Source organism: Eutrema salsugineum, unplaced genomic scaffold, assembly GCF_000478725.1.
Source record: "Eutrema salsugineum unplaced genomic scaffold, Eutsalg1_0 scaffold_13, whole genome shotgun sequence".
NCBI lineage: Eukaryota > Viridiplantae > Streptophyta > Magnoliopsida > Brassicales > Brassicaceae > Eutrema > Eutrema salsugineum.
Window position 1 is genome coordinate 2530045 of NW_006256885.1, and position 10658 is coordinate 2540702.

Here is a 10658-nt window from a genome sequence, read left to right on the forward strand (position 1 = left end):
AATCTATGACAACTTTTGTCCCCAGCTAGTTTTGTAAAATTATGTGTTACTAAAAATGTTATTCTATTATGGAAAAAAAAAACAATGAACAAACTGAGACTAGTAAAATAACAAAATTCCTTCTTGTCCAACTTGTGAGATGTTTTATCTTCTTTTATTTCGTAAAATTAATTGCTTTTATTTTATTTTGTATGATTGTTACTTGTTGTTAACAAAAAGAAGTATATTGCATAGTTGTTACTTTCTTCAATCAGACGTGACTTTGCGAAAAATATCCATTAAGACGGTAAAAACTTTTAAATTAGAACCAAAGTCCTCTATCATAGAGTGTCTCTTTCATTCGGTAAGTTCCATTAGATCGATATGAAATTCCTAACAAAAAAGGTGTCATCCGATATGAAATTCCGGTAAGCAAAACAAAACAAGGGAAATAGTGCCAATTTTTCCAAAACAAACATTTGTTTTTCCCATTAAAACGGTAAAAACTATTGCTATTGGAGTAAAAAGGGTTACTAATTGGATAGATTGTTGAGAAAGAAAATGAGAGCTTCAAAAGATGCGTGCAAAAAAGGATGGGTTTCTTACTAATACGTGGATGAAAAAGAGTCAAAGTTTTTGCCGTAAAAGAAAAAACAGTCAAGCTTTTAGATTTGGTTGTATTATTATGAGTGATTATCACGGGCTTTGATGTTAACACAAGTAAGTGGAAGTTGTCTTGTGGCCCCATCATCGTTTCTAGTCTTTCGCAATTCACTGATTTAGTTTGACCAAATTCCATTATTTTTATAGAAACAAAATCTACAACACACAATAAATCTAAGATCTTATTTTTGGTATATACACATCACTGTTTTGGATGGTGGTTGTGGCCTTGTGGGTAGTGATTAAAAGCGATCGTAACTTGAAGCTTGCGATTCAAAAAAAGTTTGAATGTCCTGATTCTTCATAATTGTTATTTATGTATACTTATCGAAACGCTGAGTTTGAGCTTTGTAAATATGGAATTTCTGAAAAACAATTATTCACGATTTCAAACTACTGTGGTTATTTTTGTCAGAAAATAATAGGCCCTGAATTTATATGCTTTAATTTTTTTTTGGAATATTCAGTTTAATTGCTCCACTTTAAATTGTTACAAACGATCTGAAAAAATACTCGCATCAAAGTGTATAAATTGTATGCTATGATTTACATAAATCTTCAGCTTCACTTCTAAGATGCGACTTTTCTCCCACAAGATATGTTTACGTAGATCATGGCATCTAATGATGTTCAATTTAATTTTCTAATTAAAATTTAACAGCAAGAGTTTTTTTTCTTTTTCCTTACCATATTTGTTTAAATAAAAATGCCAGCGGGTAACAAAGTTTATATAAATGACACACGTGTGGGCTCATAGCCAGATAAGGTCGTTTCCTCATACTCAGACTCACAACAATCTACCTTTCACCTTCTTCTTCTTCTTCTACCTCAGACTTTGCACTCTCTCTGAGTTTTTTTTTTCTCTGTAATATTCGAAATTCGTTTTTTTCCGATCGTTTAAATGCCGAGGAGTTTAGAGCCGTTGGATCTCGGAATTCAGATTCCGTACCATTTCCGGTGTCCAATCTCACTGGAGCTGATGCGTGACCCGGTCACCGTCTGCACCGGTCAAACCTACGACCGAGCGAGCATCGAGTCATGGGTCTCAATCGGCAACAACACGACCTGCCCGGTCACACGAGCTCCTTTAACCGACTTCACACTCATCCCAAACCACACTCTCCGCCGCCTAATCCAGGAATGGTGCGTCGCTAACCGCTCCAACGGCGTCGAGCGAATCCCTACTCCCAAACAACCCGCCGATCCAACCTCCGTTCGTGCTCTCCTCAGCCAAGCCTCCGCCATTTATGGACCTCACGTCTCCGTCCGCTCTCGCTCCGCCGCTCTCCGCCGTCTCCGTGGATTCGCTCGCGATTCCGAGAAGAACCGCGTCTTGATCGCCGCTCATAACGCCAAAGAGATTCTGATTAGGATCTTGTTCTCCGATGACTCTCCGGAGGTCGTCTCCGAGTCGCTCGCTCTCCTTGTTATGTTTCCGATGACGGAACCAGATCAGTGCGTCTCGATCGCTTCGGATCCGGGTCGGGTCGAGTTTCTGACCCGGTTACTGTTCGATTCCTCGCTCGAAACGCGCGTTAACGCCGCCGCGTTGATCGAGATGGTCTCGACGGGATCGAAATCGCCCGATCTGAAAGGAATGTTCTCGAATTCGGAATCTGTTTTCGAAGGAGTTCTCGATCTTCTCAGGAATCCGATTTCTTCGTACCCGAGACGAGCTCTCAAAATCGGAATCAAGACCTTGTTCGCGCTCTGCCTTCCGAAAAACACGCGTCACATCGCCGTCTCCGCCGGCGCGCCGGAGATTTTAATCGACAGGCTCGCGGCGGATTTCGACAGGTGCGATACGGAGCGAGCTCTAGCGACGGTGGAGCTGCTTTGTCGACTGCCGGAGGGATGCGCGGCGTTTGGTGAGCACGCTTTGACGGTGCCGCTTCTCGTGAAAACGATCCTGAGAGTTTCGGATCGAGCGACGGAGTACGCGGCGGGGGCGTTGCTAGCGCTTTGCACGGCGGAGGAGAGGTGGAGAGATGAGGCGGCGGCGGCGGGAGTGGTGGTTCAGTTGTTGCTGATAGTGCAGAGCGAGTGTACGGAGAGGGCGAAGAAGAAGGCACAGAAGCTATTGAAGCTTCTGAGAGACTCGTGGCCTGACTACTCCTTCGCTAACTCCGATGACTTCGTTTGCAGCCAAGTGGTCCCCTTCTGATTTTCTTTCTTTTCATTATTATTGTTTCACAGTAATTATTTTTTTTTAGTCTTTTTATTTGTTTATTTTTAAAAAATTAGTAGCAAAGGAAAAAAAGAAAACACGGGATGTGGTCATTTTTTTGTTCTGTTGTGTGTATTTGATGGAAAGTTGTGAAGAAACAAAATACACACAAGATTTTTGATGACCTTAAATTAGGTTTTTTTTTGTGGTATATATTGGTTTTTATTGTTTTTCTGTATGTAAGTAATGATTTCTCTTCTTATTGATTGGCTTTTTGAGTTGGGAAAAGTTGTTAAAAAAGCAAATGGAAGAAGATATGCTAAAGCCTTAAAGTCAAGTTATCCCTTCGTTTTCCATTTTTAGTCTAAAGGCCATTCAACTTTTTGCACTCCAATATTAAAATAGGTTATAATACCTTATTATACTGGTATCGACCTATTGGGTGCCAAGTTTCTAATGAAATGTCATTATAGTATTTTCTACTTTTTTAAAAAAAGTATTTTCTGCTTTATATTGAGCTCTTGTTAATTTATCTTTCTTCTAATATCGTCTTTATGGTGTTTTCCACCATTTCCTTTTTCTCGTTGAAAGGGTTAACATTTCAACTAGACTCTGTTTTATGGACCCAAAAACTACTTTATGGTTAGAAATCATTGATTTGGCTATATGGTCAAACACTCAAAACTCGCAACGATTCAATGCAGTTTGGACAAAACATACATTGATTGTTTCAGCACAGCAATAATCCTATGGAAACAAAAACAAACTGGGCTAAGACATTGGGTCTTGGCTTAATAGTTCCAGCCCAATAAAGTAGTCTCAGAGGAAATTACATAAGACATTAATTCAAAAACTAATTACCAAGCTGGTTCAACTAATTAAATATGACCCAAACAACTTAAAGAGATTACAGGTCACCTCTTTTCCTTTTGCCTCCTGGTGGCTCGATTTGGAGTCTCCATTTGGTTGTTTGGCTATCGGTTCCCTCGCGGTTAAGGTTCTTTGCCTTGGTTCTGTGTTGTGGTCGGAATACCAATTCAAAAAACAAACCGGGCTTAGAGATTGGGTCGTGGCTTAATATCTCCAGCCAGTAAGAAATCCTCATAGGAAATTACATAAGACACATTTACCTCAAAAACTAAATTCCAAAAGCTAGATGACTTGAATCCATATCAAAAGCTACATGACTTGATTCAATTCTTGTACAAAGAATATTGACTCTCAAATAACCTACTACATGATATCCTCCAACTTACAACTTGAAAAATGCAACCCAAAATCTGAATAAGCCATCCTTGTTACAAACTTCACACCTTGTTTTCTATTTTGACGATCAAAATTATTGTTTAGTGTATTTTACTAATTGAATTTAAATAGATTTTGTATGAAACTGTGAGAAATCTATAGACCCATGGTCCATAACTGTTTTACGAGGAGTGGCTTTTTTGTTTTGTTTTTCATTTGATTCAGATGGTAAAGAAGAAAACAGTGTAACGCAATTAAAACCTCAGCGAATTACGTGGATTGAAGACATTCCGTTTTATTATATTAAATCAGCAAATAGTCTAAACCCCATTACATCTCATAGACACAAACATACATTACACACAATCAGTTCGCTGTTCACTCAATAACATACCACACAAACAAACAAAAACCCTTAGTATAAAAACTTTTATCTTCGTTTTTTTGTATCCATCATATAGTCAAGGCAAGAAATTTCTTGCTGCTTACTCTTTTCCTCCTGAACAACAATTTCTTCAAGAACCCTAATCCTTGCTTCTTTCTTGGAACCATCTCCATCTTCTCACCTTTTGCCTTCACTGGTTCATACACGATCAATGCATTGTAATTTTTACCATCATCATCATCTTCATCATCACCATGAGTATCTCTCTTGTTATCATCCTCTGCTTTGTTGGATGACTCTTTTGCCGTTGAATCTTGTATATTGTCCCGGAGTGAAGATCTTTTGTGTAGAAACTTCACTTTGCTGCATGTTTCTGTTGTAGATAACGCTCTTAGTTGCTTCCGTAAATTGGTAATCGTTTCTTGACACTCTGATAACTTCACAGAAGCTGCTTCTGTATCCCATCCCTTCAAAAAAAGGAAAAAAAAAACTCCATCATCATCATCAAACGCCAAAATTTGATATTGTAGTATGATGAACTCTGGTTTTCTCTACTCACGTTTTTGTTTCTCTGCATCGAGTTCTTCGTTTCAACACTGCAAAAACTCATAAAACGGTGATGAATTTTCTATAACAAAAGGAAGTCATGTTGAAACTTTAGATGTGATTCTGGTTTTGCTTACCTTTCTAACTGAAGCTGAAGCTCGATGCAAGTTCCTTCAAGCTCTTCACAACAGCTCTTTCTGTAATCAATTTCTACTTCAAGAGATGACAACTTCTTCTGTGTCTCGTTGAGCTTAGCTTTGGTTATGTTCAGCTTTGTATCAAGATCTTCTTTCATCGACTTTTCTGTTTCAATCTCAGCCTCTACCTTCTCCTTACCCTCTCTCAACGCTTTGATCTCTAGCTCTAAGTTTCTGATCTTCTCCTCTGATTCCTCAAGCCTATCTCTCAGTTCTTGCCTCTCATCGCTTTCAATTTTCACAACCTTATCTGCTGTTGTTAGACCCAAATGTCTCTTGATCTCATCCTTTGTCATTGGACCTGATTCCACTGGAGATTTCCATGTGATGCAGAGAGGATCTTCTTCATCTTTATTGGTCTCTGCATCATCATCCATACATCCTAAAGCAATCTTGATGTCTTGTAATAGTTCTTTGACACCGCGTTTTGATATCCTCTCTTGCTTTGATATAGCGCTCAAAACAACTTGAATCCAATCGAAAGATCCTTCCTTTTCATCATCCTCTCTTGTATCTTTCTCAGAACAAACAATGGCTAACTTCTCCATCTCATTAAAATCATCCATCAGAAACTTCATCTCCTTCGAACCAGAGGGACTAATCACGCTGTTTTCACTTCTAATATCGAAACCTGAGACCTCTAACGGTTTCTGCCCTCTGCTAAGATCTTTGATCTCCATGTTTTTCCTCATGATTATGTCCATAAGATTCTTGTTTTCTGCCCTAACATTCCCAATTTGCTCCATCAAAAGATCATACTTAAGCTTCCGGCTCTGAACTTCATCTCGCATCATCAAGTCACTCTTGTTCGCGCTTCTTCTTTTCATCTCCATCTTCCTTTCTTCACCTTCATTCCTCATCGATATAGACCTCTCCGGGAACTTCTTTCGAAACAAAAGTCTTAACCTTTGGCATTCAGCTTCAAGCTCCACAATCTTGTTCACGTTTCTTAGTTGTTGTTTATGAGTTAGCTCCATAGACTTGCGAGTATACTCTGTTTCCTCTGTTTTTACCTCAAGATCCTTCTCAAGAACAGTATACTCATATCTCAAGAACGCGTTTTCTTTCTCTGTCGAATCTAATCTATTCATTAACGCTTCGAACTCTGACTCCACCTGAAATTTACGCTCTTGTAAGCTTACAGCGAGCTCTTCTTTCGCCACAAGAGCCTTCTTAAGCTGAGTGTTTTCAGCGGCTAAAGTATGAATTTTTCTCCTCATCTCAAAATCATCGTTTGCAGATTCTTCTTGGCTCTCTTTCTTAGTTTCAGTTGACCTGAAATTGTGGTTACCGAGTCTCTTTGCCTCGTGATCTCTCCCAAGAAGCTCGATTCGCTGCAGAAGCTTATCAGATACACCAGAAAAAGGCGATGAATCTCCATTCCTCAACCCAAATTCAAGACTCATTTCTTCATCTCTCAGGAAAATCTCATCTGCTACACCTTTTTCACCGTTAAGAGTCACACGAGGATCTTTCTTAGCAGAGTTTAAGGCTACAGTATCAAGCTTCTCGTTTAGACTTTTTCGAGCTCTCTCGGGTCTAATTCCATTTGGTGGAGGAACCGTACGTGCCTAAATAACAAAATCATCAGATACGAAGCTACGGAAGTTGAAAAGCAATACATAGACAGAACATGAGCAGAGAACGTTAATAGCAAATTTATTACCAAGTCTGCAAAAGTTTCTTTACCTGTCCTCTGATGATTCTTCTAGAAGGAACTTGGAGTGTTTCTGCTGCAGATTCTACCTTCTTCTTCGATCGCCATTGGTTTGCATCCATTTTTTTCTGTAAGATTCTCTTCTGCAACACGTTTAAAAGAGAATAGATCATAAACTTAAACATCAAACGACATTTGACTGTGAATAATCGGAGAACAAGACCTAAGAAGATATAAACTATCAAAGGAAGGTTTGGATGCAAGATTCTTACATAGTCTTATGTAGTTCCCAGCATTAACAAGTTTCGGACTAATCTCTGCAACAACAAAAGAAGAAGAAGATGAAAGAAGAAGGGAGATAATTCTTTACAAGTAAAAGTGGGAGAGAGGCATGGAGTGACAATGTGGCAGTGATCTTAATTGTTTACGTTTCAACTTATAAATAAGCATTAAAGTAACTAGCGGCGTTATTAAATTGTTATACATTCTGAATTATAGTACAAAGTTTTATGAAGAAATTGTTTTAAAACTGTCTTTTCATAATTTTTAGTTGTTTACTACAGAATCAATCATCAAAAAAGTTCCACCCCATTAATAATACTAATTGCAACGCCTAACCATCATTTTGTTTTTGCATTAGACTTAATATCTACCCATATATGAAAGGGATAGGAAATGTTAAAAAGAATATCTGAAAATTAATTAAGGCGTTAAATTAAGTCCACAAGACACTTAGTGCTACTACTACCTAATGATAGTGACATTTGTCTTGTAGCTTCGTTCTTCGATAATTACTTTTGCCATCTCTTCTTTACGTGGTTTTCTTTATTTTTTTTTAGGTTCTCATTTTGCATAGGTTTATAACAAGTATTATTTAGATGATAATAAGGAAACAATTCCAACGGTACTAGGAAAAAAAGTAAACATTTCCAACATTAGAATCTCAACAATTCTGATTATTGTTGATCAACAAGATATAGAAGAGATGACCGAAATATATGAAAAATGTTTGGCCTAAAAATCGATTCTACCTACTTTCATTATTTGTGAGAAAAAAATATATAACTAATCATGGTTAGATAATCCACTAAGTCACTAACAAGACAAGTATTATTTCTATCTTTCCTTTTTCTTTTGTTTATATTTTTTTTGTGGAGGGCCATAGGATTCCAAATGCTCTCCAGCCTCCACCGACAGTTTGAAGTTTTTTACTACTACAATTCTTTAATTAGCCATCATGTCATGTTGAAAAGAATAGTAGCAAAAAAGTTCACAAAAATGGAATAGAGAAGTGGGGGATTAGTAAAGCCAAAGGAGACGTTACATATTTATTTTTGGGGGTCCATATAGTTTCTGTGAACTCTATAAAAAGAATAAAGCTAGGATTATAAAACTATGAAGAAAACTTACATGATTTCCACTTTACGCCGTTGGAATGAAATATTTCTTAATTGTTTTGTAGGGAAACAAACCACAATGATCGTTTTGTTGGCCATAAGGACTTATTACGATTTGTTATATTTTTTCTTAACAGCACCTTGTGAGACCAAATTTGATCAAGCATCCAAGTACTAATGATATTAAGTTGATCTTATGAGTCAATCGGTTAAATGGTTACTTAAAAATGTAAATATCGGACTAATCAGCTCTACAATTGGTTCTATCAATGAGTAATGGTCGTAAGGCACTTTATTCGAAAAATTGATTATAGATGAAGCTATATAGTGATCCAAGCCAATTATCTAATCAAAGATTAAAACAAGCTATATGTATGTTCTTTAGCCAGAACATAGCGAATCAAAGAATTAATTATGAAGCCAGATAAAAGATAATTCTACTGTTCAAAATTTTCGACCAAAGCTTTATCAACTTTGATCATCAAAGACAAGACAAAATGGAACCAGACTAGAAACTCAGCTCTGTACTGGTTTGGTCGACTTTTGACCCACCGGTAAATCATCGATCCAGTCTCCATAGATTCGATTAATCTTCTTGGAGTCGCTCCACTTGAGCAAACACTTCTTTCGACGCCCTTCATCGTTAAGGCCAGAAGAATCTGCTGTTACTTGTGCAGTTGGTTTCATTGCAAATGCTTCATTTGCAGGTGCCACCGTTTGTTTAATCACAGACGCTACTGCGTTCACAGCTTCTCCATCAACCCTTCCAAGAGAATTATGCAACTCTGAATCGACAACCAAATCAGAAACAAAAGATCACACACAATCCTCACGTATCGGTTGAAAATGAGAGGATTTTGGAGATAGTATCAATACACAGGACATGCAAAACCATTCAAGGGGTATTATAACATGATGTCGTATTAGCAAAAGGATAAATATGTTCGAGGATAACATTTAGCATACCTGCTTGGCCATGAGCAAAGCTGCAGTTATCGCCAAAAGGACATTGACCAATCTCAAACTTCATACACAACCTCGTCTTCCAGAACTTGACACCACCATTACTGTTAATAGGTGCAGGTACAGGGATGCCTCCTTGTCTATTTACATCGATTTGGTTATAAGCAGTAGTACCATTCTCAACACATGGTGAATCAGCAACACTAGTACCAACGCTTATCACCGAGCTCTCCCTCGGTTTTCCAGACTCCTCACGAAACTTTGAAAGATCCTCATGAATGAAATTGCACCTCTCCCCATAAGGACACTCCTCACCGAAACAAAACTTCCTGCAAAGCTTCATCCTCAGGATTATCTTCTGATCATCTTCCCAATTATTCCCAACAGAGACAGAAGACGGTCTCTCCCTTTCCCTTTCCCTCTCCCTTTCCCTCTCTCTCTCCCTGTCTTGAACAGGAGGTCCAACAATCTCCTGCCAATTCGATGGAGGCTGCCTCAGATCCTCGATTCCATGAGCAAAATTGCAAAGCTCTCCATTCCTACAAGTCCCTGCCTTGAATTTCGCACACATTCTCGTCTTGTAGAAAATATTAGCCGTCCCTTTGTTGACAGGAGGAGGGTTTAACGATGGAACCATCGAAGGGTTGTTGTTGTTACTCGTTGGAGGAAACGACGAAGCCGGATTAAACAAGTTATCGTCGACAAGTCTTGGCCTTTTCAATGAAGGCTGTAACTGCTGAGGAGGCTGAGATTGTGACTGTGACTGTGACTGTGATTCAGATTGTGAGTGCAAGTCGACTTGTTCGTTGTTCATCGGATTAACCATCGAATCAATCATCTGAGTTTGATTCCAACCACCATAAGGCGATTGCACGAACATGGGACGAGAATCAGAGTAACTAGAATCCATTACTGTAAAACAAGAAGAAGAAAGTCGAATTCTGTGATTACAACCATGTGTATATAGCAGACTAAACACAATTCCATCAACTTCTCGATTACGAAACTACGAACGGTTTCAATCGCGATTATACTAATGAACTATACTACACTAGAGATCGAAATGCTCGAAACTACGCAATACGAAAATACGATTTGGTCACAGATATCGAGTGGATCAGCGAAAGGGAGAGTAGAACGAATTACGTGAGAAGACAGGGTTTGAGCAATACCAGGATCAACGATGGCGGCGGCAGATTTGGGAGACGAAACGCGATTTAGGGTTTTTGAACATCTGATATAAATACCTTTTTTCTTCTCTTTTCTCTTTTGCATTAAGAAACTGAATTCATTTAAGAGTAATTGCAATAAAGAGTAATAGATGTTATCAAAATTAAGAGATACCTTTTGAGTGTAAGTCCCATAGAACTATTCACTATAAAAAGACTATATCACCCTTATTCTCCAAAATTTTACTATATCACAGTTATCACGATAATTTTTTAATTATTATCAATAT

General features: G+C 38.2%; 3 protein-coding genes across 3 annotated transcripts; 1 reads left to right on the forward strand and 2 right to left on the reverse strand.

The window, feature by feature from the left end:
* Positions 1-1157: 1157 nt before the first annotated feature.
* LOC18024784 (U-box domain-containing protein 25) lies at positions 1158-3104 on the forward strand. The gene has a single exon (XM_006406442.2). The coding sequence runs from the start codon at positions 1544-1546 to the stop codon at positions 2804-2806; it is 1263 nt and encodes a 420-aa protein (XP_006406505.1). The 5' UTR covers positions 1158-1543; the 3' UTR covers positions 2807-3104.
* A 1227-nt stretch (positions 3105-4331) lies between these two features.
* LOC18024785 (filament-like plant protein 7) lies at positions 4332-7247 on the reverse strand. Its single transcript, XM_006406444.2, has 5 exons — positions 7112-7247; positions 6872-6982; positions 5123-6753; positions 4999-5035; positions 4332-4906 (listed from the first exon to the last, which is right to left on the reverse strand). Exons 2-5 carry the CDS (start codon positions 6959-6961, stop codon positions 4508-4510), a joined length of 2157 nt encoding a protein of 718 aa, XP_006406507.1. The 5' UTR covers positions 6962-6982; positions 7112-7247; the 3' UTR covers positions 4332-4507.
* A 1281-nt stretch (positions 7248-8528) lies between these two features.
* On the reverse strand, positions 8529-10450 carry LOC18024786 (zinc finger CCCH domain-containing protein 39). The gene is made up of 3 exons (XM_006406445.2): positions 10372-10450; positions 9203-10111; positions 8529-9021 (listed from the first exon to the last, which is right to left on the reverse strand). The coding sequence occupies exons 2-3, from the start codon at positions 10107-10109 to the stop codon at positions 8753-8755; spliced, it is 1176 nt and encodes a 391-aa protein (XP_006406508.1). The 5' UTR covers positions 10110-10111; positions 10372-10450; the 3' UTR covers positions 8529-8752.
* Positions 10451-10658: the final 208 nt, after the last annotated feature.

Bases quoted from the DNA above. Each gene is read 5' to 3' on its own strand.
- LOC18024784 (XM_006406442.2), top strand. From the start codon at position 1,544: ATGCCGAGGAGTTTAGAGCCGTTGGATCTCGGAATTCAGATTCCGTAC.
- LOC18024785 (XM_006406444.2), bottom strand. From the start codon at position 6,961: ATGGATGCAAACCAATGGCGATCGAAGAAGAAGGTAGAATCTGCAGCA. The intron at 6,754-6,871 runs GTAAAGAAACTT...TTTGTTATTTAG, and splicing joins GAAGAATCATCAGAGGACAG to GCACGTACGGTTCCTCCACC. The intron at 5,036-5,122 runs GTAAGCAAAACC...GAGTTTTTGCAG, and splicing joins CTTCAGCTTCAGTTAGAAAG to TGTTGAAACGAAGAACTCGA.
- LOC18024786 (XM_006406445.2), bottom strand. From the start codon at position 10,109: ATGGATTCTAGTTACTCTGATTCTCGTCCCATGTTCGTGCAATCGCCT. The intron at 9,022-9,202 runs GTATGCTAAATG...TTGTCGATTCAG, and splicing joins CTTTGCTCATGGCCAAGCAG to AGTTGCATAATTCTCTTGGA.